This window comes from Pipistrellus kuhlii, unplaced genomic scaffold (genome assembly GCF_014108245.1).
Source record: "Pipistrellus kuhlii isolate mPipKuh1 unplaced genomic scaffold, mPipKuh1.p scaffold_m20_p_4, whole genome shotgun sequence".
NCBI lineage: Eukaryota > Metazoa > Chordata > Mammalia > Chiroptera > Vespertilionidae > Pipistrellus > Pipistrellus kuhlii.
This window is the reverse complement of record NW_023425540.1, coordinates 5,663,308-5,687,356: the sequence shown is the minus strand read 5'-3', so window position 1 is coordinate 5,687,356 and position 24,049 is coordinate 5,663,308. Positions and strand designations below refer to the sequence as shown.

Here is a 24,049-nt window from a genome sequence, read left to right as displayed (position 1 = left end):
TCACAGAAAGTTAGAGTGTCGTCCAGGGTCTGGCAGGAAGGGCAGCATTGGCTTTGGGTCAGGACCAATCTTTCTCATAAGGGTCTGTCCTATGTATTACATACAAGAAAGCCAGCATCCCTGAAGCTTGTCCACTAAAATGCTCACACAGATCTCCATATGCCCCACAGGGAACAAAGGAACCCTGAGTTGGGGACCACTATCCACCAATCCCTTCATTTTATAGTCAAAGGGACATTCAGAAGGATCCAACGACCTTGCCCAGAGTCACCCTTGCTGCGGTGACAGAGCTGGGACTAGATGCAAGTCTGCTTGCTGGTTAAGTTTTCTCTCTCTAACCTTGGGTAGCACCCAAATAGAATTGCTGTCCTCCTTTAAAATTCTGTGCGATGTTATAATGTGCATAATATATCAGTAGAGTGGCACATGTATAAATAATAAGTACATAAATATACATATATTGGTACATGCTCAAATATTTGTTTACCGATGGTATGCATGATGAAAAATGTGGAGCCTGCTATAACAGTTTAAACATCCTTTTCTATTTCTAACTCTAAGAAATGGCCAGATTGCCCTGGTTTGCTTTACTCTTTATTTTTGCAGGATGAAACTATAGATTGCTCTCCTACAAAAAAAGGTGTCAAATGCTAACCAAATCAGAAGTCTCTACATCGGCAGATTATCAAAGAAAGCATGGGAATCCCACATTATCAGCCAGGAAATGTTGGTCATTTCACCACTTGCCAACCCAGTCTTTTGTTTGTCATTGAATCCAAAGAAAATCAATCACCCAGGTTTAGGTGACCGGTCCTGTCTCATTGGGGTCTCAAATGGTTAGATGAAGTAAGAAAGGGAGGAGAGATAGGGGTAGGGGGAGACCACCCACACAAAGGCTCTCTCACTACTTTAAATATTTCCTTTCCTTGTTAATCTCCGAGTTTTGGAATGGAGCTTAAATGACTGCATCCTTTAACGATGCTCCCCTCACCCTCCGGGGCCAAATGAGAGCAAGCAGCACACAGGAGCTGGAATTTGCCTGGGATGCTGGGCGGTCCTGTTCCTGCGGGAAATAAGCACCTTCTCTGGGCCTAGGTCAATGAGAGGCAGATGGGGGAAAATAAACATTCTGATCCAAAGGGTCCCCTGGATTCCGGGTTGGGGCAAAGGTTTAACTTTTCTCAAGCATACTTACAAAAACCGCCGGAGGCTCAGGCTGCCCCTGCGAAGGAGAGGAAACAAAAGCACATGAGAAGGAAGGAAGGCCTGCGGAGTGAAAGGAACCCACAGAGCCCCCCCCCCCACCCCACCCCCAGCCTCGGGCAGCTGCCAACACCGATTCTGCAGATCCTCACTCAGTACTTCCTCGGGCAGGTATGCTGCTGAGGGCTCTCTGACCAGGCTCTTGTCTAGTGCTGGTGGCATCCCTATGATACAATGCAGGGCAGAGATTCCCAAACTCCCTCTGTTCACGTCACCTTGAGCAGCTCTACTCCAAAGCAGTGCCTAGCAGTCCCCTTTCCTCAGAGGGTCAGTCACGTTATGCCCAAACGACGTGGTAGTCCTAGCTCACAGGGATGGAGCTGTTTCCTTTGAAAAGTTCAGATAAGCCACAGCCCCCTGGGGGTTGGCTGCAGAGCCCCCCTGCACCCTGGCATGCAGCCTGCCCTCGGAGACACACTATGTATGGATGAATGCCATGTGTCAGTGGGAGAACTGAGACGGGTCAGGGGACCCACTGGTTGGGTGTAATACAGGATCTGAACATGAGTCCTCTGGATCCAGAGCCCACTCTGCCCTCCTGCCTCACTGCCCTCTCATGTAACCCGTATTTCCACGCATGCACGATCCCCTGGCTCAAAGCATGCTGTCCATCTGAATGCCCCTCCCTCCTGCCTTTCCAGAAAGTGGCGGGCAGGCCTCAATTCTCAGTCCCCAATTTGACCTCTTGTTCCTACAGGGATCCCTCCTTCTTCAGAACCTCCCTCTGTCTGCTAAGGGGCATGTTTAGTCAACTGGCTGGGGTTTCCCCAATAAAACCGGAGGCTGCCCAAGAACAGGGCTCTGTTATCTCAGCTGGGTGTCCAGCCACAACTCTGCAAGTGACTGAAATCCGCAAGGTTGTCAAATGCTATAACCGGATAACACACTCTGACCGAGAGGATGCATTTACCATAAAGGCCATGGCCACCAGGCATGATAGCGGACATGGCTGCTTTTACAATATATGTGACCAAAGACTTAGAGAGACACAATTTTACTTGGCACTCACAACAGTGCCATTATTATATCCTTTTTACAGGAGAAAGGTCAGGTGTAGACAGGATAAGTGACTTTGGCCAATGTTATCCAACCTAGGAAGGAGGCCTGTACTCCCGGGGTGCTGTCCCTCCTGGCCACTATTTTATGTGTCCACTACGGTGGCCGTCCCGTGTAATGTGAAGTGCACAGTCGAGGGGTCCAAGTGTCCAGCCCAGGTTCACAGATGGAGCAGGATCTTGATTTCAGAGGCACTATCCAGACTCTGAAGCAGCTGTCACCCTCCCTGCCTAGACAGTGCTAGCCACACCTACTGCAGGACAGGATGCTGGGGCTGGGACCGTGCCCAGCACATTGCCACCCTCGATGGGTCACAGGCTTGTTGGAAGCTCCAGTGCTACTGTTGAGGGGAGACTGAACCTCAGGTAATAGTTTCCTAGGTGAGGCCAATTCCTCCTCCCCTGTTAGGGTAGAGGGAACCACAGAGCATGGGGCTGTGGGCTGCTGAGGTGAAGGAGGAACAATCAGGGCAAAAGTCTGAGAGTAAACGCACATCGTGCGAAGGGCACGCGAGCTGAAACTACGCAGCATTTCCTTCAAAGACACAAGGGCTTTGGTGATAGTCGTCACCTGGAGTGCAGGGTCTACAGTCGGCTCTGTTACTTGTCAGGTCTGATTTGGGGAAAGTCATTCCTCTCAGAGACTCGGCATCCATCAGTCAAATGAGGTCATAGGACTGGGGCGAAGATGAAATGGAAGCACAAATGGAGAGCAGGCGGGAAGGAGCCTGGCAGGTGACAGATGCGCAGTAAGGGATAGCTACTTATCACCCAGGACAAATGGGTTTCCGTGTGTGCCCGCAGGCAGGCACCCCATAGAGTGACCCACAGGGCCACAGTATTCTGGGGCCCCCCGCTCCCCCCCGAATTCAGGACAACTGCAGAATGGGCAGGAGGAGAACAGTCAGGGAGATGCAAACAGAACAGACCTAAGGCAGACATTCACCCAGACAGACCGTGACAGGAAACAGAAAAGAAAAAGATGGAAAGCCAACAGCTGGTTAGTGGAAGGACAGGCAGGAGAAGAAAAACAGGCAGGAGGGACCCTGTGAGTCTACCCTGCAAATGACATCATTTTCTCCCGCACTGTGTCACCAGGCAGTGGGGAAGACACAGCCGTGTCATATTTACTGATAAAGCTTTATTGAGATTTCACAAAAACCAGAGTTGAACTTTTGGAAGGAAATAAGGGAAGTCAGCTGTGAGGCAGATGTCTTCTCATGTGATAAATGGGGTGGGTTGAGTCCAGGACACGAGTGCTGACGTCTGAACTCTTTCTTCGTGTGGCTGCCTTTGGGTGTGCAGACGCACGTGTACACAAAAGGCACCCACACATTCGCGAGGACCTCACGACATTGTTACTGTCACTACACGCACAGCAGCACCACCACCACCCTCCACCCCAATCAGAAACCCTGCTGAGTATCTGGGAAATGCCAACCCTGGGGGTGCCCGGATGGGGTACTCACGGCGGCGGGGTCCTGGCCCAGCTGCACGCTGCGGTTCCGCTCCTGCAGGGGCTCATTGGCGCCAACCGCGAAGTAAGAGACCTGGGAAGGTGCGGACAGCGGGTGAGGGCAGCGAGGGCTTCCCCACCGGACCTGGGTCTGGCTTCTAGCGGCGCTCACATTGCAGTGGGCTCTGGGGTGCCCTGCCTCACCTCACACACACTGCAGGGCAGCTGACATCACACACGGGGCCAGGGTCACCTGGGACGCCTGCACAGGCCAGAGGTCAGTGAGGTGGGATGGACTGGCTGGGCCCAGCTCCTGTTCCTCACAACCACAGTCTCAGGAACCTTGCATTTCCCCACCCCGGATGCAACCTGAGTAGGGAAACACGTTTCTCTGCTCTAAGAAGACAGCAGGACAGGGGCGCTGAGGAATGGCTACCCTCCCTTGCTGAAATGGAAGTGCGCCCAGTGCAGCCAGCTCTCCGATGGACCCAGAGAGCTGAGAACTTCAAATATTTCTCTGAAATCTCTTGACTTCAAAGAAAACATCTTGGGGGCTCCAGCCAGTACGATTTGCAACTTGTGGAAGGTAGGAACGCATGCTGTCTTCCTTCCACCACATGGCCGGCCAGCCCTTCCCCCTGGCTCGGATGCTACGTTGCTTTGTACGTATAGACAACAGGCCTCAGCGACTCCCTAGCATTCCCCATGTTCCTGCTACTTGACTGCAGGCAACTGGGTACAGGAACCATGTCTTGTATTTATTTTAATTTTTCTGATCCCTGAGCGGAGGAAGGACAGGGTAGATCCTAACTGACCTACAGGGCACTTACAAGTGACCTTGAACAGGAAACATTTCCTCTGGCTTTAGGAGGGAAAAGGGGGCAGTGATCATCAAGACAAGGGGCTGATGGGAGGAGGTCATCCAGGAGGCGCAAAGATGAGAAGGAGCACCCGGTCATCCCAGCGCACCCACCGCAGAACCCCGTGCCCAGGTACTCACGGTGTACCCAACGACGGGGTGTCTGGGCTGCCTTGGCACCTTCCACCGGATGCTGAAAGCCGTGCAGTTCAATGCGTCCAGCACGACGTGCAGAGGAGGCCCCGCCTTGCCTGTGTGGTTTTTGCCAAAACAAAAGAGACTGGGTGAGAGGTCCGTGCACCTTGGGGACTTGCACAGGACGGAAGGAAGGCCACCTATGGGTGGGGAGCCGGCAGTGCAGCCATGTCTCTGGTATGACATCACTGCTGTCCCCTCCCAACCTAGCACTGAAGGGGAAATCAGCCCAGCTCTTGCCCTCAGTAGCTTCTGTAACTGCTAATACCTTAGGGACGAGCAGCGGGACATTCAAATGTTCTCACTTGACTCTAGGAGTTTGGAATGTATTTAAGCAAGATAATGATTTTTTTTTTTAACTCAGTAGCATACAGATGTTTTATATATGATGTATGCAGACATGTCTTTATATAGCCAGTACATTCCCTTTGCAGAATGTTTCAAAATATGGTTAAGTATAAAATGGGAGTTAGAAAATAGCAAATGTTTTACTATGCATTTACCTTAAATAATCTTATACTTACAAATAAAACATGGAATGTCCATAAAAACAATATATGGAGATTGCCAAAATTTAGAAAATACAGAAATAATAATAATTTCACCATTTAGAAGGGTTTCGTTAATAATTTAGTAGAGTATACCTCCTTTTAGTCACATGCAATTTTTAAAATATTTATGTTTGCATATTGTTATTTTTATTATATTTTTTGCTGGATTTATTATATATACTAAATATGTACTATGAGATTCGTGCACTCTGGGGGATCGGGGAGGGGGGTGTCTCTCAGCCTGGCCTGCATCCTCTCGTAGTCCGGGAGCCCTCAGGAGATGTCTGACTGACGGCTTAGGCCCACTCTGCTCCACATGGGGAGCAGGCCTAAGCCATCAGTCAGACATCCTTAATGCTGCTGTAGAAGGCTCCCACCACTGCTGTTGTGCTTGCAAGCCCTGAGCCTGGCTTCTAGCTGAGCAGCACTTTCCCTGTGGGAGTGCACTGACCACCAAAGGCAGCTCCTGCGTTGAGCTGTGCACATCAGCTGGTGGTCAGTGCACATCACAGCGACTGGTTGTTCCGCTGTTCAGTCGATTTGTATGTTAGCGTTTTATTATACAGGATATATTTCCAGTTTTAAACCCTGGCTCCTTAGGACAGTTCTGGTTCTAAATGATGTCACACAACTTTGTCCCCTTGGATTCTTCACAGTGGGAGCTAGAGGATCATTGCCACGGGGCTAATAAGACATGAAGTGAATTGCCTAGCCAGGTCTCACAACATCCAGGGAAGGAGTGAGGGACACATGATCAGAATCCTGGCTTCATGTCTTCGTGAAGATTATAAACTTGAGCTGGTGGGGAAGCCCAGTGCTCTGAGATGCTGTCTTCACATAGACTTACTCCTATGCCCCCACATACCAACTGGAAGACTATTTATTTATTTTTTTAATATATTTTAATGACTTTCTTACAGAGAGGAAGGAATAGGGATAGAGAGTTTGAAACATCAACCAGCTGCCTCCAGCACTCCCCCTCCTGAGGATGTGCCCACAACAAGGTATATGCCTTTGACCGGAATTGAACCTGGGACCCTTGAGTCTGCAGGTCAATGCTCTATCCACTGAGCCAAACCAGTTAGGGCTATTTTTTCCAAAATAACTAATATGTATATGATGCTGTATTTATTATTATTAGTTTGATTTTTAGATCATTTTAGAAGCAATAAAATTGGAGAAATATCTGCAAATTATATATCTGATAAGGGATTATTACCCAAAATGTAAAAGGAACTCAGACAACTCAACAGCAAAGTACTAATAATCCAGTTTAAAAATGGGTAAGGGATATAAAGTGACATTTTTCTAAAGAAAACATACAAATAGCCAACAGGTACATGAAAAGGTGCTCAACATCACTAATCATCAGGGAAATGTAAATCAAAAACCACAACGACTCACACCTGTTACAATGGTTATAAAAAAAGACAGATGATAACTGTGACAATGACGTAGAAAACAGATAACCCTTGTGCACTGATGCAAGATGGTATCCATGGGACAAAAGGCTGAGACAGTGAGAAACAAGATAGAGATGTTCTTCCTCTTTCCACTCCTTAAGATTGGCGTTCTGGGTGGTTCTGCCCAACCTCCTTTTCTCAGTTCCCACTTTGCCCTCTACTTGGGTGCTCTCATCCCTGCCAGTCGCTACCACACATATGCTGGTGGCTCCCCAATCAACTTCTGCAGCCCAGCCTTCCCATTCAGAGGGGCAGGCCTATGTGCCCAACTGCCAAGTGGACCCAGATGTCACCTGGGCCCTCAAAGGCAACACATCAAAATTGAACTCATCATCTTCCTTGTCACCCTGAGCCTCTCTGGTAATCGGTGTCCTGATAAACAACATCACCATCCACCACGGCTTCCAGAAACCTCTCACCCTCAACATCAAACATCACAGGGTACCCATCCTCTCCTATTCACTCAGCATCCTCTTCAACCCAGTGCCTGAAGCAACACTACCACTGTCAAAGTGCACAGTGGAACCTGTTGGCCATTGGTCAAGACTCCCCTGATGGTTTCTCTGACCTTTCTGGATCCTAAGAGATAGTTCCCTTCTCGCAGCCTCTACAGCCTGCATGCCCTCTGGGGAACATGTGTTAGTAAACCAAATGAAACCTTTTTTTTCCTGCCAAGTGGTTGAATGCAACACTAAGGTTGTTGGGGCCTGAGGACTGGTGCTTTTCACACTTGTGAGTAGGAGGGGTGCATGAATGGCCCTCTGGTTGGAAGGAAGCACAGAGTAGTAAGTGCCTCCTACCCAACACCCTGCTTACCCTCCCCTTGGTCCCCCAAGATAGAGTCCAGGCAGGGAAGGGCAGAGGACCAGAAGGCCAGAGACACACAAGATGTCTCCTAAGCTTGATGTCAGCTTAGAAGACATCTTTGTGGTCCTCATCGGGTGAGCCAAAGTATTTCCCCAAATCTTTCCCAGCCACCTGAGTGAAAGATGAGAGTGAATCAAATCTTCTCATATCTTTACAATTTCTGAGCCTCCAGGAGAAAAGTTTAATCTTTGGACAAGCCAAGCCCCAGCTGCATTTTTCAAAAAGTCTGAATGAAGCAAAAAAAGTTTTGATAATGGTTATAGCATTGAGGTCTTCTGGGATACCAGTGCTTCCTCAATATTAAAAAAATCAAAGTAGTAGCACTGGCATGTGGACTGAGCAAGGTTAAAGCAGTTAGATGCAGAACAACACTCATATTTAACCAACAGTGGCTGCAACGACAGAGAAGAATATTACACACTAGAAGGCTAGTTTTAAAGAGTGTAGCCTTTAAAACCAGTATGATGCATTTACACAATATGTCCCGGAGCTTTGTTTTCATAAGCTAAAGCTATTGTATATTTCCTAAGTGTTTCTTTGCCAGGAGGGTGCTGGGCTCTCTTTGGAGGGCTTTCAAAACTGTAGTAGGTTTTTACACCAGAAAACTCTGAATAATTAGGCCAGTTTCTTATGGCAATTGTATTTCATAAAATACTTCAACTTCCTGAGCAAAATTTATCTCCGATTCAATTAGTTTTGTGATCCAATTCATAAAAACACTTCAAAATGCAAATAAAAATATCATCTGTGACAGAAATACATGGCTAGCTTTTTAGTTATTTGATTTTCACGGAATGAAACAAGTTATATTCACTAATGCACTGGAAAGTGCCCAGACTAACTAAAAATAGTCAGGAAATTCTGAATAAGAAAAAAAAAAAAAAAAAAGGAAAAAACCCCCCACCTATTTCCATCTTTTTGAAGTTTGCTCCAACCGTTATTACTAAAGTAGTGCTATGAATATGTAACCATAGATCTGCCACTGAGGCCAATTCCAAGGTGATACCTTCACGGCTGGAGTAAAAATGTGACTTTAAGACACAGGCCAGTGTTCGCTCCAATCACCCGGGGATTCCAGAAATTCTCAGACACCAAGGAGCAGCACGAAGTGTGTTCCAGAGCCCTGCCAGCTGCATTTTGGGGGATCAGGAAGTAGTGTTCTCATCACAATTGTGTTCCTTTTTGAAATCTACCACTCCAGTGTGTAATTCTAGAGTATAATTCCAGAGAGTGGTCCACCATTCCACAGTATAATTCCAGAGTGATCCACCAACACTCCAGAGTATAATTCCAGAATGATCCACCAAGACTCCAGAGTATAATTCCAGAATGATCCATCAAAACTTCAGAGTATAATTCCAGAGCGATCCACCAACACTCCAGAGTATAATTCCAGAGTGATCCACCAACACTCCAGAGTATAATTCCAGAGTAACCCACCAACACTCCAGAGTATAATTCCAGAGCGATCCACCAACACTCCAGAGTATAATTCCAGAGCGATCCACCAACACTCCAGAGTATAATTCCAGTGCGATCCACCAACACTCCAGAGTATAATTCCAGAGCGATCCACCAACACTCCAGAGTATAATTCCAGAGTGATCCACCAACACTCCAGAGTATAATTCCAGAGTAACCCACCAACACTCCAGAGTATAATTCCAGAGCGATCCACCAACACTCCAGAGTATAATTCCAGAGCGATCCACCAACACTCCAGAGTATAATTCCAGTGCGATCCACCAACACTCCAGAGTATAATTCCAGAGCGATCCACCAACACTCCAGAGTATAATTCCAGAGTGATCCACCAACTCTCCAGAGTATAATTCCAGAGCGATCCACCAACACTCCAGAGTATAATTCCAGAGCGATCCACCAACACTCCAGAGTATAATTCCAGAGCGATCCACCAACACTCCAGAGTATAATTCCAGAGTAATCCACCAACACTCCAGAGTATAATTCCAGAGCGATCCACCAACACTCCAGAGTGTAACTGTAGAATGCAACCCACCACTTCAGTCTAACCACTTCCCATGGCTGGAGTGTAGCATCTCAGACCAAGAGGACATGCTGGCTGAGAATCCTGGACCTACCCCTCAACTTGTAGACCACTATTTGAATATCCAAGACTTCAGATTCCCTATCCAGAGAGCCCTGAGCCCATTTCCTGGACTTCCCTGGGGCTGTCCTTATGAGTGTGCCATGCTGCTGGAGCGTGTACCCTCAGGAGTAGGGGAGACCAGGGGATTGCAGTTTGCCAGGAGGGGTGACAGACAGAGCTTGCAGGCTGAGGTGTCTACATCCACACCCAGGAGCACGCTTCAACAAAGGGCAAACCAAGGGATGCACCAGACCAGGGCTCAGGGGCCAGCTGTCTTCACGTCGCCTCTTTTCAAGTGGAAGTTCAAGGAATCTGAGAAATCCAAATTTAAACGAGGTCTTCCAGATGATGATGAAAATACATTTGTCAGTATAGAAGGAGAGAAAATATCGCATCTCATAGTTTATTAGCTTAGTGAATCAATTGTGAGTTTCTGCACAAATCAGTATGTGGATGTCCTTCTGAATTTCCCACCTACCCCTTTCTGCGCCCCACTGTGAGTCCCATTTTCCCAAGTGATCTCATTCAGTCCCACAGCACCAACAAAATCTACCTTTTCAAGTACGTTCCATGGGGATGTCTAACTGGTCTTCTCAGCCTTGATGCTCACACACCCCTGACGGAACCATCATCCTCAGTCTCCAAATCTCTCCCCTCCCATATTCCCCATGGTCCAAAACCCGGGGACATCTTTAATTCCCCTCTTTCTTATGTCCTAATGCAGCTCTCCATGCTGTCCAATAGCCCACAGAATGTGACCGCAATGAGGGTCCTTGTGTGGAAAGAGAGCATCACCATGAGAACACCACAATGATCATCGCTGCAGACAAAATCCATGGGTCAATAAAAGCCCCAGTGGGGGAAGCTTTAATACAGAGAATATTTGCATAGCCTCAAAGCATTTCATCAAAAATATTTACTAATTATTGTGGTGATTTTAACACATGCCCACAACTTACTTTATTTTCTTCCTCTAAGACAGCGATTTTCAACCGGTGTGGAGCAAGAATTTTTAAAACATGCAATATCTGACTATTTTGTTAGGGACACTGACCTCTTAAATTGTCAAATAAAAAAAATGACAACAGTCAACACAACAATAGCTATCCAGTGTGAATGACTCAAAATTATACCTTTTCTTTTGTCATAGTGGCAAGAAATATACCATTTTTTGGTGTGCCACGGAATTTTAGTAATTATGTGTGCCATGAAATAAAAAAGGTTGAAAATCGCTGCCCTAGGAGATGGCACTTAACTTCCCTCACTTGAGTGTAGACTGGGTTTAGTGATTCATTTCTAACAAACCGAGTATGAAAGGGAGAAATGGTACTGTTAGTGGAGAAACCTGCCCTCCCCCACTCTAGCCAGTGATCAAGGTTGACATCACCAATGGAAAGCCATGTTGATATTGTTCATGATGAGACGGGAAGGACACTTCACTTGTCTGGTGTTCCTGCCAAAAATACACAGCTGCAGCCTAATCTTTAGAAAATATTAGACAGATTCAAGTTGAATGACACACTACAAAATAATTAACTAATACTCTTCACAAGGGCCGAGGACATGAAAGACAAAGACAGACAGAATCGAGACTAAGGAGATATGACCAAAAAAATGCAGTGTGCTTCCCTGGATTAGATATTAAAATAGAAAAGACACATTTGTAGACAAACTGATAAACTTTGAGGGAGGACGGTCCTTTAGTTAGCGGTTACCAACCAGTGGTCCAAGGACCACTGATGCTCCATAAGGCCGAGAGAGATCCAACAGGTTGGCCCTATCACAATACCTCATAAGTGAAGCTAGGAATCCAGGCTGGCTGGACTCCAGAAACCAAGCCTTGTGATCATTAGACTTCCCCATGTCCCCGATTGGTGAGGAGGACACCAAAATCCTTCTCCTGCTCTGATGCTTCTCATCCCTGGGCACCTGTGCAGGTCTATTCAGTTAGGAGCAGTGTTTCCCAAACTTCTTTCATGATGAGAATCACCTGGTGGAATACAGATTCCTGAATCCCAACTAAGAAGTGCTAAACTAAAATTTTTGGGAACATATAGGTAAAATTGTATACTTAACTAGTGCTCTAAGCTTAGCACTTCTTAGTTGGGAGCAATAAGGTCTTGGGATTAAGTAACAAAGCACAGTGGGAGCACCTCACACACAGGCTGGGAAAGTATAAAATGAACATAACATATCCTCAGGTGAAGGAAGGCAGGCCCTGGGGGGCGTTATAGTCTGTGAAGGGACAGAAACAGCAACAATTGCCCATGACTACAGAACTTATGATCTCAATGAGGAGAGAAGATAAACTAGTGGAAACAATAAAATATGAAGCTGTCGACTGCCCAGCACAGCAAAGCATGTCCTTGGTATCAGAGAAGAGGGGCTGGCATCAATAAAGACTATAAAATCTAAGTTAGAAAATCAATGCCCAGGAAATGAGATTTGAGATATGCAAAGTCACCTTAAAGAGATGGGGTGATAAGACCTGACTGAAGTACCTGGCTAGCAATCCTGCCGGGTGCACCCCATGGTGTCCTGGCTGGTGTGCATGTCCATCAGCCCATGCTCATGTCAGACCAACAGTGACATATCCTGACACTTGCTCTCCGTCAGGGCAGGCTAGGTCATGTCGCTGTAATAAATGACCCCCAAACACAGTGGCTTACAACAATACGGATTAACTTGTCATTCATTCTGCAAAACTGCTGAGGCTCCAACTCTCCTCCATGCTGCCCCACTGCGAGGCTCAGGCTGACAGAGCCTGGTGCACCATGTACTGATTCTTCCAGCTTCTTCCCAGTAGGGACACACGTCACTACCTCTCACCTTCATAGAGCAGAGCAGGTCACATGGCCCCACCTGAGCTCAAGATGCCGACATCATAGATGAACATTGGCAACCCGTCAAGGTGTGAGAAAAGATGCTATTCCTTTGGGAGTGGGGGGATTCATGTGGAACACAGAGAAAGCAGAGGCAGAGGCAAAGGACGGCGGTACCCACGTAAGCTCTGTCCAGGGGAGCTAACGCCGAGTATCTCCTTTCCACCAATCCCAGTCACTCTGTGACACATTCAGGTTCCAAGGATGGGCAAGGAAAAGAAGACTATTAGGCATTTGTAAATATCTATTGCCCATATCCTTACATTCACATAATTTTTCTTGCTCTGCTGGGCCTCTCTCTTGAAATAGTGGACTTAAAATATCCTTTAACTATAATTAAAACACCATGATATTGGCATAGAAATGAATAGGCAGATCAATAGGAAAGAACAGATAGCACTAGAATGTATTTAAAAAAAACTTGATTTGTTATTAGAGAGGTATCTGGGATCAATGGGGAATGGAAGAATTATTCCACAGATGACAGAACAGTTGGCTAGAAAATTAGAAGAGAAAAATCAATCTCCAACCTTAATTCATACCACATACCAACATAACTGAACCCTGCATGGATTAAAGAATTAGAGGAATTTACATTTATGAACCATAAATGTAAATTCCTCTAATTTACATTTATTAATCCCCCTTTCACTCCAATCACCCCAGGATGTTTACTCTTAAGTTTTTGTTAATAGAACAAATCATACACAGAATAAACAGGTTACCCAACAAATTAAAAACAAAACATTCCTTCCTGAAAAAACAACAGAAGATAAAATATAGCCTGGGGATAAATATTTAGAGACAGGGGGGGAAAATGGTATCATTTAATGTATAAAGAACTCATACAAAATTCAACAGGCACATTTTACAGTTTCTAGAGAAAAATGGACAAAGGGCATGAATAGACTAGTAAAGATAGTTTAAAAATCCACATACAGAAAAATACTCAAAACACATGATTATTAAAGTATAAGTTACTGCAACTCTCAGTGTCATTGCTTATCTATAAATTGAAATAAGGTTTTAAAAAGGATAAAACCCAGTTCTACAAAGGATGTGTTTTTATATATTTTGATTGTAGTTTTACTTAATAAAACTCTTTTGGAAAGTAATTGGGTAACGTATGAAGACTCTTAAATATAAGCTACTATGACCTAAAACTTGTATTTCTCACAATGTATTCTAAGGAAATAATCTCAGATACGGGAGAAAAAGTCTTATGCACAAACATGTTCACTTCAAAATACAAAAAATTAAAAGCAACATAAGTCCTGGCCGGGGTGGCTCAGTTGATTGGAGCATCACCCCATGCCCAAATTGTTGGTTTGATCCCTGGTGTTGGGTAAGGAGGAGGGCAGACATCGTTTTGTATGCAACATTCTCTCACCTCTCTCTCTCTCTCTCTCCATCTCTCTCTTTATCTCTTCCTCTCTCTAAAAAAATATTTAAAAACAAACAAGCATGAATTCAGGCAAGAATGTTTACATAAATTAATGTATATGTAACCAATGGCCTATCATTGAAATTATCAAAATAATGTCTACAAAGAGCTTGTAATAACATGGGGAGAGGCTTCTGTTAAGTTGTTATGTGAACAAGGCAGTCTACAAAATGCATGTACATACAATACAAAGTTATACCAAGCAACCCCCCCCCCCAAAAAAAAAAATCAGCAAAAGTTTATTGAAGGTGGCTCAAAATGATTAGTTTTTCTTTCTACTTCCCCAGATGTTTAAATTTTCTATAAAGAGCATGTTACTTTTATGAGAGAGAAGTGAGCATCTTAATGATTGATAATAATAGCTGAGTATTGACTGAGTCAGGTGTCATGCTGGGTACTTTACCAAACCAAGGCAGAAGCACCTACAAGTAAAGGTGGAATAACATTTAACACATCTAGCTGCCAGGTAGGCTCTGGCTGACCCCATATGTCATCCTGTCATTAGGTGTCATTATTATCCCTAATAATAAGAATCTGAGGCACAGAGAAATAGAGCGACTTTTCTAAAACCTCACAGCTGGTGAGTCTGATTGAGCCATGATTTGAACCAAGGCAGACAGGCTCCAAAGCCAGAGCTTGTCACTCTGCAGTGATTATGACATTTAACTCTTGCAACAACCCATGGAGACAGATGAGAACACCGAGGTTTTGAGAAATTAAGGGACTGTAGTCACAGGACTAACAAGAAAGGAGCCTGTCTGTGAACGCAGGCATGCCAAGCCTGCCCTCCATCCCTTCCTAACCACGGGGCAAACGGCCTGGTTTCCTAGTATATACAGCTCCCAAACTTTCCTCCTTTTCCCTCTGTGGCCCCCTTTTTCTTAAAAAGTAGGCATTGAATGTCCACATCAGCCCTTCCTCCTGTTTCTCCTCCTGTTTGGCTTTCCTTCCTCGGCATCTGAACAAGGCAGTCTACAAAATGCATGTACATACAATACAAAGTTATACCAAGCAAACCCCCCCAAAAAAAAAAATCAGCAAAAGTTTATTGAAGGTGGCTCAAAATGATTAGTTTTTTCTTTCTACTTCCCCAGATGTTTAAATTTTCTATAAAGAGCATGTTGCACCAAATCTAACTTGCTAACTTTGTTCCAAGTTCACGATTTGATAAGGAGCTTAGTGACAGGGGAGTGTAAATGCATTGCAATGTTTTGTAGATGTCTTTATTTCCATTCTTGCTTCCATTAAAACAGGAAAAAAGTAAAAACAAAACAAAACAAAAAACACAGATGGATGCTGCATACAGCAAGACATCAGTGACAAACCCCTGGTTCCAAGTAGGAGAGAGAAAGGCAGGGGCCCGGTGGGGCGGGGGACAGTGGGAAAGTAAGCTGACCCACATCTGGCCACCTCTGCAAGGAGCCTCCCCATCACAGCTTCTGGCACAGAATGACACCTGAGATGGTCACTCTGCAGTAGTGTTCACGTATGAAGAGTTCTTGGAGAGAAGGAAAGCGTTTATTGGCCAAATGGGGTTTAAATGGGGCACGTCAGATAAAATGCCTATGAGACTAAAATCTTAAGTCAATGTCACGACAGTTTCAACCGTGTGCTTTGTCTGAACACTGTCTGCAAATCCAGGCCAGAAGGGTAGACGATAATGGCCTTATATTATATTTACGTAACACATTTGGGGAAATGTGACATTTTATGTAAGCCATTAGGAAAAAATTGTTTTTCTCTTTTTAGTGGTTAATTTATAACATTCAAACAAAGAAATGCCTAGAGAAGGGGGAAAAGTATGAAGAAGGAGATGGGGGTGTGCAGCATCCTCACATGAAAATAAAGAATAATTATAACAGACATTTTGAGCCCTCACGTCTCAGTGGGGTCTGAGCGATTTAACTCAGTACATAATACAAGTAACTCATTTAATCTGCACAATCCTCACATGCAGGAGGTGTCGTTATCATTCCCATTTCACAGATGAGGAAACCGTGGCACAAACTGTACAGCTAGTCAGTGACGGCAGAAGCTGGGCTCCGCCGTCTGGCCCCAGAGGCCACAGCTCTTGGCCTCTCTGCTACTCGGCAGAGAGCAGCCTCAGAGCCAAACAAACTTAGCAAAATGGCGAGATTACCCTGTTCAGAAATTTGGAGGAGTAAGAAGAGCTAGAGAAGCACATAGCAGGTCTCCCAGATCTGCTAAAGCACCTGGAAGGAGCTCTTGTTCCAGGGACGATGTCCCTGCTGGTGTCCACCCTGTGGTCCTCACACATGTGGCACCCTCAGGCTCTAACAGTGCTGGCTCCTGCGAACTCCTCACTGTGGCTCACTGAGCCATTCCCTGTCAGGCTGACAGTGCGGTTGGGGGTTGTGTTGTGGGGTGTGGAGGCATTTGGTGTTACTGTGTATTGTCGGGATATCATTCATTAAACTGAAAGGCAAATTGGACTTGACCTGCCCCTGCAAAGAGCTGAATTTACTCTCTGATAGTGGACAGTGTGTCTGCCCCTTTCCCTGTTGTATCAGAGGAGTGAGGGGGCGAGGCAAGTGCACCCAGGGGCTAAGGCTGAGAGATAAGCTTCCCCACACCATCAGCTACAACCTTGGTGTGTGTGCGATGGTACCAACACTGCGCATGAACATCCACAGGGCGCAGGGCTCACTGGGACAGACCAGCCCAAGGTGACTTTTCTCACGGGCCTGGGAAATAATGTAAACGCAGCAGTGTAACTTCAGTGCGTATGTAAGCAGAATAAATAGAGTTGCGGAAAAGCAAACACGAATATAAATTACGGAATAGCGTCAGTAGCAGCAATGCAATTCCATGAGATGGCCCTGCATATGGAGCTTAAAAAGCAGGCATTGGGGACTGGCCCTCGCTTCCCTGTGAGCCTCACGGCCAGGCCACCATCAACCGGAACTTCAGCCTAAACTAGGCAGCCATCAGGCCTCAACCGGGTTTTCTGCTGGGCCCACTGTCTCAGGAAAGATATTCCCAACTTTATGTTGAACTTAGATTGGTGGATTGACTAATAATTTTCTGGCCCTTCAAAGTGATGCTGTCTTTTCAAAAAATTGTGGTGATTCAAATAAGATTTCTGTTTACTAGGCCTAGACTTCTACAAACCAAATAATAATTCTGCAGGTTTATTTCTACTTCTGTTCTAGGGATGCCGCGATGTATTAATATTAATACTAGCCAGCAACAAAGATCCCTGCAAGTCCCACTGTTCTGATTACTGCTCAGTCTGGTGGCCACCAGGACCGCGTGCCCACCCAGTGTCTGGTGAGTGAGCACTGCCTCTGCCGGGGTCCCCCTCCCCATTCTTCCTGGGTGGAATGCCCGTTATTTGGACATTTAATGTCCCAGAATGGGCATTACTTTTCTTATCTTTTCTTCCCTTTTTGCCTTCTCTTTGCTCTACTTTCCAAAAGATTTCCCCAACTTTCGTTTTAATCGTTGTAATGAGTTTTTAATTTCTGGTATCATATTAGCAAAATCCCAGAGCTCTTATTCTTTTATCTCCCCCTTCTTTCCCCCCCCCCCCCCACACACACACCCTGGTTAGTATTTCCTTTTATATACTATCCTGCTCATCTCTCATGGTTGCAATGGTGGCAACATTTTATCTCTCAGGATCTGAGTGAGTACTTTTTTTATGTGTTTCTTTTACTATTGTAGAACATAGTTTTCTTTCTCATAGACCCTCTGTCTTCCAAGTGCGCCTTTCTGTGGTATAATTTTGGTTTCTATCTTTCATGTTAGACATCCTTTAGATGCCTGAGAAGCCGTGATTATCTGCTCACATTTAGATATTGAGGAATAAAAAGCTCATTGTAAACTTGTGGGTGTTAGTGGGGCTCTCTGACTATGAACTTGACTGTCGCTGTAGGAACAGTTTTTAATGCCGATATTGTTAAGTCATTCCTCTTAGGCTGGTCAAATCCCAGAAAGGGATCCTCAAGGATCTGACCTGAAAGGGGAAGTCTGTCTGCAGACAATATGGGAGATGAGTAGGAAAGATCAGAGGTCTTGGCATCCTGTGTACACCTATTTCAGTGTGGTACCCATACCGCTGCGCACTGCTCAGGGAACCTTAAAGGATTGATCAATACACAGGCTTCAGCTTGAGCTGTATCGCCCAGCAATTCAGCTCTGGCCCAGGCTTGCATGGCTCACTCAGCAAAACTTAGAAGCCCTGCAGATACCTGGACCCCTCTCCCTACAGGAAATTTCAGGGGCTCTTTGTTAACAAGAATTCCCCTTGAAAGTTTTATCTCATCTTCCCCATCCCAAAGTATCTTTATCAAAATGTATCTTCTAATCATAAAGAACTCTGAGGAGCATTCTGGTAACTACAATTGCCTTCATCTTATATTTCCAGTGAAATTTTTACTTCCCTGGGATATCTTAGTACTCCTTAGGTCAGTGGTCGGCAAACTTGTGGCTCGTGAGCCTCAGTTTGCTGCTCTGTTGACTAATGAGTTTGCCGACTACTGCCTTATGCGACTGCTCAGCTGCCTCCTACCTTCATTCCTCACTGATTGAGGACTAATGAGACTGCCACAGTTGACAAGGGAAATGTTTTTATCTTTGGGAAATCCTTTAAAAATCTCCTAGAAATGTTCAGGATAAATCCCAGGGATAAGGGGTTTCTGCAATTACACAACCTGCAAGTGCTTTTACCTCCTCTGTGAAATGGGAATGACAAATCTGCCTGATCTTTCTCTATGAGCAGCTGAACATACCAAGTTGGAGGACACATGGAGGACACATGCTAAGGCCCTGGAGTCCCAGAGTCTACAATGAGCTCATAGTTGAATCTGGTGCTATTAGGGCATGAGGTCAGCCAGAGAGTAGCAAGAGAAGAGATTACTCACGAACTCCTCGTTTCAAGCATGTACAACCTGTTCAGAAAATCACCCTGGAGCTAGATAACTAAGGCTTCATCTCTTACCAGGTTTTAGGGAAGCGCTAGAAAAATCTATATTGTCCATGTTACAGTTATTGGAGATAAAGTCATTACAGAACATGGAGAAAAAAAGCTTGCTTTCCAGGTTCCTTTTTTATTTATTTGTTTGTTTGTTTGTTTGTTTGTTTATTTTATCTCAGACACTTAAAAACAAATTTCTTAAAAAAATAGATTCTGGCCGAAACCGGTTTGGCTCAGTGGATAGAGCGTCAGTCTGCGGACTGAAAGGTCCCAGATTCGATTCCGGTCAAGGGCATGTACCTTGGTTCCGGGCACATCCCCAGTAGGGAGCGTGCCAAGAGGCAGCTGATCGATAATTCTCTCTCATCGATGTTCCTAACTTTCTATCCCTCTCTCTTCATCTCTGTAAAAAAATCAATAAAATATATATTTTAAAAAATCTACATAAAAAAAGAAAAAAAATAGATTCTGAAATGTCAAGAGTTTGAAGAAGTGTCTCTAAATTGTTAGGAGAAAACAAACCTAAGACACAAGTAAAATTATTTTATATTTTAGAACGGTGCAGGGAACTCATTTACTGGCTTCGTTTTTAGATATATCAACATTTATATTTATGCTTTCACTGCATTTTTATAACAACTCTCTAAGGTGGTCATTATTATAGCTCCCATGATGTAGATAAGAACATGGAGGCTCCGAGATTTGCCCAAGTTCACACAGCATTGCCCAAGACACACTGAAATTTGAATGTCAACTAGCCTGACTCTTAGGTCTATGCCAAGTCCATCACTATCATCTAAAGATCCCCTGTCTATTTGATGAGGTCCCTATGTCTAGTTGAGGCTGGTCTCTTTCTATCACAAGACTAAACTGAGCCCTTGGGCTGTCAGAAAAGAGCAAGATTGTTGCCTACTGTAGAGCAGGCACTGGACAACTCATCTGGTACAAGACTCTGGGTTGATCTAGACATGGCTGATAACCAGTTCTCCCCAGATTCACAGAATTTAAGATATGTTGATCCTCAATTATCTCTCTCTCTTTTCCTTCCCATGTCATGTTTATCTTTTTCCTCTCTACCTCTTCCAACCCCCACCTGACACCAGCAGCAACATTTTATTGCATTTTCTATGTGACCTCTAGCACAGAAAGTTGTCATAACACTATTAAAAGGACCTGAGCTATTCATCATTTCAACCGACTGTTGTTATTTTCCCATCTTAGAAAAAAAAATCTCCTGCTTCTCCTTTTCCTGCAAAATAACCACCATTTCTTTTCTCCCCTCGGCAGCAACACTCCCCCAAAGACCCATCAAAATTCACTGTCTCCTCTCCCACCTTTTTCCCTTAACTCATCTGGAGCAGGTTTTTAGCCTCACCCTGTCCCTGAAATGTCTTTCTCTAAGTCATCAATGCTCTCTGCTAAATCCAACTCAGATTCTCTGCCCCAACTCCTGCCTCCCTCACTTGATCTATCAGTAGCATTCTCCAGTTGCCCTTTGTCCTCCTGCCACCCTGTCTTCACTTTGCTTCCAGTACACCATGCTCTCCTGGGGGCTTCCTGGGTTTACCTCACACCCTCTCAGAACCTTCCATTTGTTCCTCCTTTGCTTTGACTTCTTAATGTTTTAGTACTTACACTCCCTCCACTTCCTATCTCATCCACCTTTGGCTTTAAACACCAGCATTTTGTCCATGACCTCTCTTCTGGACTCCAGTCTCATATTCAATTGCTTTCCTGACACCTGGGGGTCTAGCAAGCATCTCAAATGTAACACATCACAAACTCCTGCTCCTCCCACCGCCATCAAACCTGCTCCAGTCCCAATCTCCTTCATCTGAATTGACAGGAAGTCCTTCCTTCTAGCTGCCCAGGCTAAAAATCATGGCATTATTGTTGCCTCCTCCTTTTTACTCATATCCCACATCCATGTATCAGGAAATCCTGTTGGCCTTATCTTTGAAATGTAGCCCCAACTCAAGCCTTTTCCACCACCTCCACTGCTACACCTTGGACTGAATCACTGCCTTCTCTCTCTCCTGGACTACAGAAATGACCTCCTCATTGGTTTCCTGCTCCTATTTTTAACTTTCAATATTCCAGTCTCCACACAGCAGCCACAGTCAATTCCAGCATGTCTAATTGCAAGGGTTTCATCAAAAGGTTGGTGGAACTTGGGGACTCAACAAGGGCTAAGCCACATAGGTTATCGCCATTGGGAATGGCTAAAGGCATTTCCCCAAACCTGAAAAGGATGCATAAAATGATTGCTTGTTGCCAGACAGCTCAGGGCATCTTAATCTATATGTTATTGCCTCCTCCTGGCCAAACACCTGAACAGCCGGAAGTAATTTCCCAATCTGACAATGGATTCTGTACCTAATCCTACCCTTTTTATGTGTATACCCCCACCTTGCCTTAGGACAAATTGTGATAATCAAAAGCAAGGGGTCCTGAGACAAGGAGAACCTAGTCCCTTTAGCTAAGTCCTGTTTGACTTCCCATGATGCCTTTCAAAATTATGTTTCATCTCTGGACTCTTATTTAATTTATGCAAAGAGCCTTCTCCAGGTTTCTGAACCCTTCTAGATGCTGAATCAAGACCACCGGCATTAACAGTGTTAGTTTAAAAGACTATTCAAGCCTTGGCTGGTGCTGCTCAGTGATTAGAGCTCTGGGTTCGATTCCTAGTCAAAGGTTAAATACCTTGGTTGCAAGTTCCATCCCTGGCCCTGTGTCCTTCCCTAACAGCTCTTCTGTTACCTATCTTGTCAAACTTGGACATGTTTTCTGCCTGAGTCTTCCTTAGCCCTCAAAGATTTCAGTTTTCTAGATACCACTCTCCCCAGGCTGCTGTCTATGCTCCATGTGGATGATGTGGATTTGGGCTGAATGGTGCTGGGTCCTGGCTGAAAGGCACTGGGAAAACACTGTCCTTGGACCCTGACGGGGAGCAGCTGGGAATACCCAGAAATAGCTCTGAATCTTTGCTGGGAGGTTTTCAGAGCCCAGAAATAATGGAAGCACCTCCTGCTGCCATTTGGATAGTGAGCCCAGGAACAACACGATCAATCCTTTGGTGCTAATCACACTTACTAATGAAAGGCTCCTACTGCCTTTTCTCCTCAGAAGGTGACTTTAGAGATCAGGTCATTATTAAAGAGCCAGGGCAGGCTCAGAGAGGCCAGCAAACTTGGTTAGGACAGAATTGTTCTGAAATTCCATCTCTGATTTGATTTCTTGTTCATTAGCCTGGTCTGTAGAAAAAAGTCCATAATCCACAGGGCAGCATCAGAAGAAAGAAAATATCCAACTGACAGTTTAATGCTAAACAGAATTGTGTAATTTAAAATTCATTGCCTTGAGATTAGAATTTTTAAAATTCCAGAGCCTTCTTGGTAGGCAAATAATAGATGATCATAGTCTTTATTTGATAAAATGGTGACCCTAATGATACAATAAAATCCCTAAACTACTGGAATGTAAAGTATACCTTTATTTTGCTAAACTTATATTTTCAAATAATTTCATACAGAAAATTTGCAAAATAGTAGAGTTCCTGTATAACCTTTCCCAAACTTCCCCCAGTGTCAACACCTTACATAACCTTAGCACAATGACAAAATCTACAAAAATAACATTTTTCAATACTATTAAGTAAACTATAGTCCCTATTCCACAAATATCCAATTTTTGCCACAAATATCCAATTTTTCCACAAATATCCTTATTCTATTTTAGAATCCAATTCAAGATCCCATATTGCATTAAATTGTTATGTCTTCTTAATATCCTCCAATCTACAATAATTCCTAAATATTTCCTTCTCTCTCACGACTTGAACACTTTTGAAAAGTACTAGTCAGTTATTTTGTAGAATATCCCTCAATTTGGCTGTTTTCATGATTAGATCTGAGATTACACATTTTGGGCAAGAATACCACAGAAGTGATGCGTCTCTCTGAGGGATACAGAATGTCAATATGTCTTATTACTGGTGAGGTTAACCTTAGTCACGTGGATGAGGTAGTGTCTGCCAACTTTCTCTACTGTAAAGTTAAAATTTTTGGCTTTGTCATTAACAAATATCCTTCGGTGAGAACATAACATGTTACTATGAATTATCTTGCTTCTGCTCAAACTTTCACCCACTAATTTTAGCATCCCTTGATGGATCTTGCCTGTGTTAGTTATTATCGCAGCATTTGACTAATGGTGATTTTCTATTTCCTTTAATCCTTTGACATTTATTCATTGTAGTTCTCCTGTAAGGAAGAGGCCATTCTCCTTCAGTGAGAGGCAGCTGGGAGGCTACTGAGTCCAGATGAAAAGGAATGGACATCAGCATTAAATTGACTTTTGTTAATCCAGACCATTCAGCTTACCAGGGCACATACTCAGAAAGTCAGTTCTTCAGCATCAGCATCAGCATCAGCATTATCATTATCATTATCATAATCAAAAATTGGCACTTGCCTCCTGTAGAACAATTCTTTAGCTCAGTTTAAAAGAGTTAAAACATTAAGAGCTAAGGGAATGTCTTTCCATCTTTTTGCCTGGGCTTCTCCCACAGAGACTGGATAGAGGCCAATCTTCTTTCTATCCTACCCTCTCAAAACTCATGGACAGTTTTTTCTTTCTTTTTTCTTTAATATATTTTATTGATTTTTTTTAACAGAGAGGAAGGGAGAGGGATAGAGAGCTAGAAACATCAATGAGAAAGAAACAACAACCAGCTGTCTCCTACACACACCATACCGGGATGCGCCCGCAACCAATGTACATGCCCCTGACCGGAATTGAACCTGGGACCTTCCAGTCTGCAGACCGATGCTCTATCCACTGAGCCAAACCGGTTTCGGCATGGATATTTTTTTCACCCACACATCATTTGAGAAGCATTGAATGGCCGGTAGTGCTGGGTGTAACCCAAAGTCAACTGTTAACCTCGCTCAGAGTGTCATGGGG

The 24,049-nt window shown here is 44.5% G+C and overlaps 1 protein-coding gene across 2 annotated transcripts in view; it reads right to left on the bottom strand.

Annotated features, from left to right (window-relative positions):
• The window catches only part of EGFLAM (EGF like, fibronectin type III and laminin G domains), a 122,856-nt gene that overhangs the window by 71,096 nt on the left and 27,711 nt on the right, over positions 1–24,049 (bottom strand). For both annotated transcript variants that reach the window (XM_045571510.1, XM_045571511.1), the window contains exons 2-4: positions 4,775–4,884; positions 3,788–3,868; positions 1,196–1,222 (exon numbers count right to left, since the gene is read on the bottom strand). In XM_045571510.1, coding sequence (XP_045427466.1) covers positions 1,196–1,222; positions 3,788–3,868; positions 4,775–4,884 — 218 coding nt within the window. The remainder of the gene's footprint in view (positions 1–1,195; positions 1,223–3,787; positions 3,869–4,774; positions 4,885–24,049) is intronic.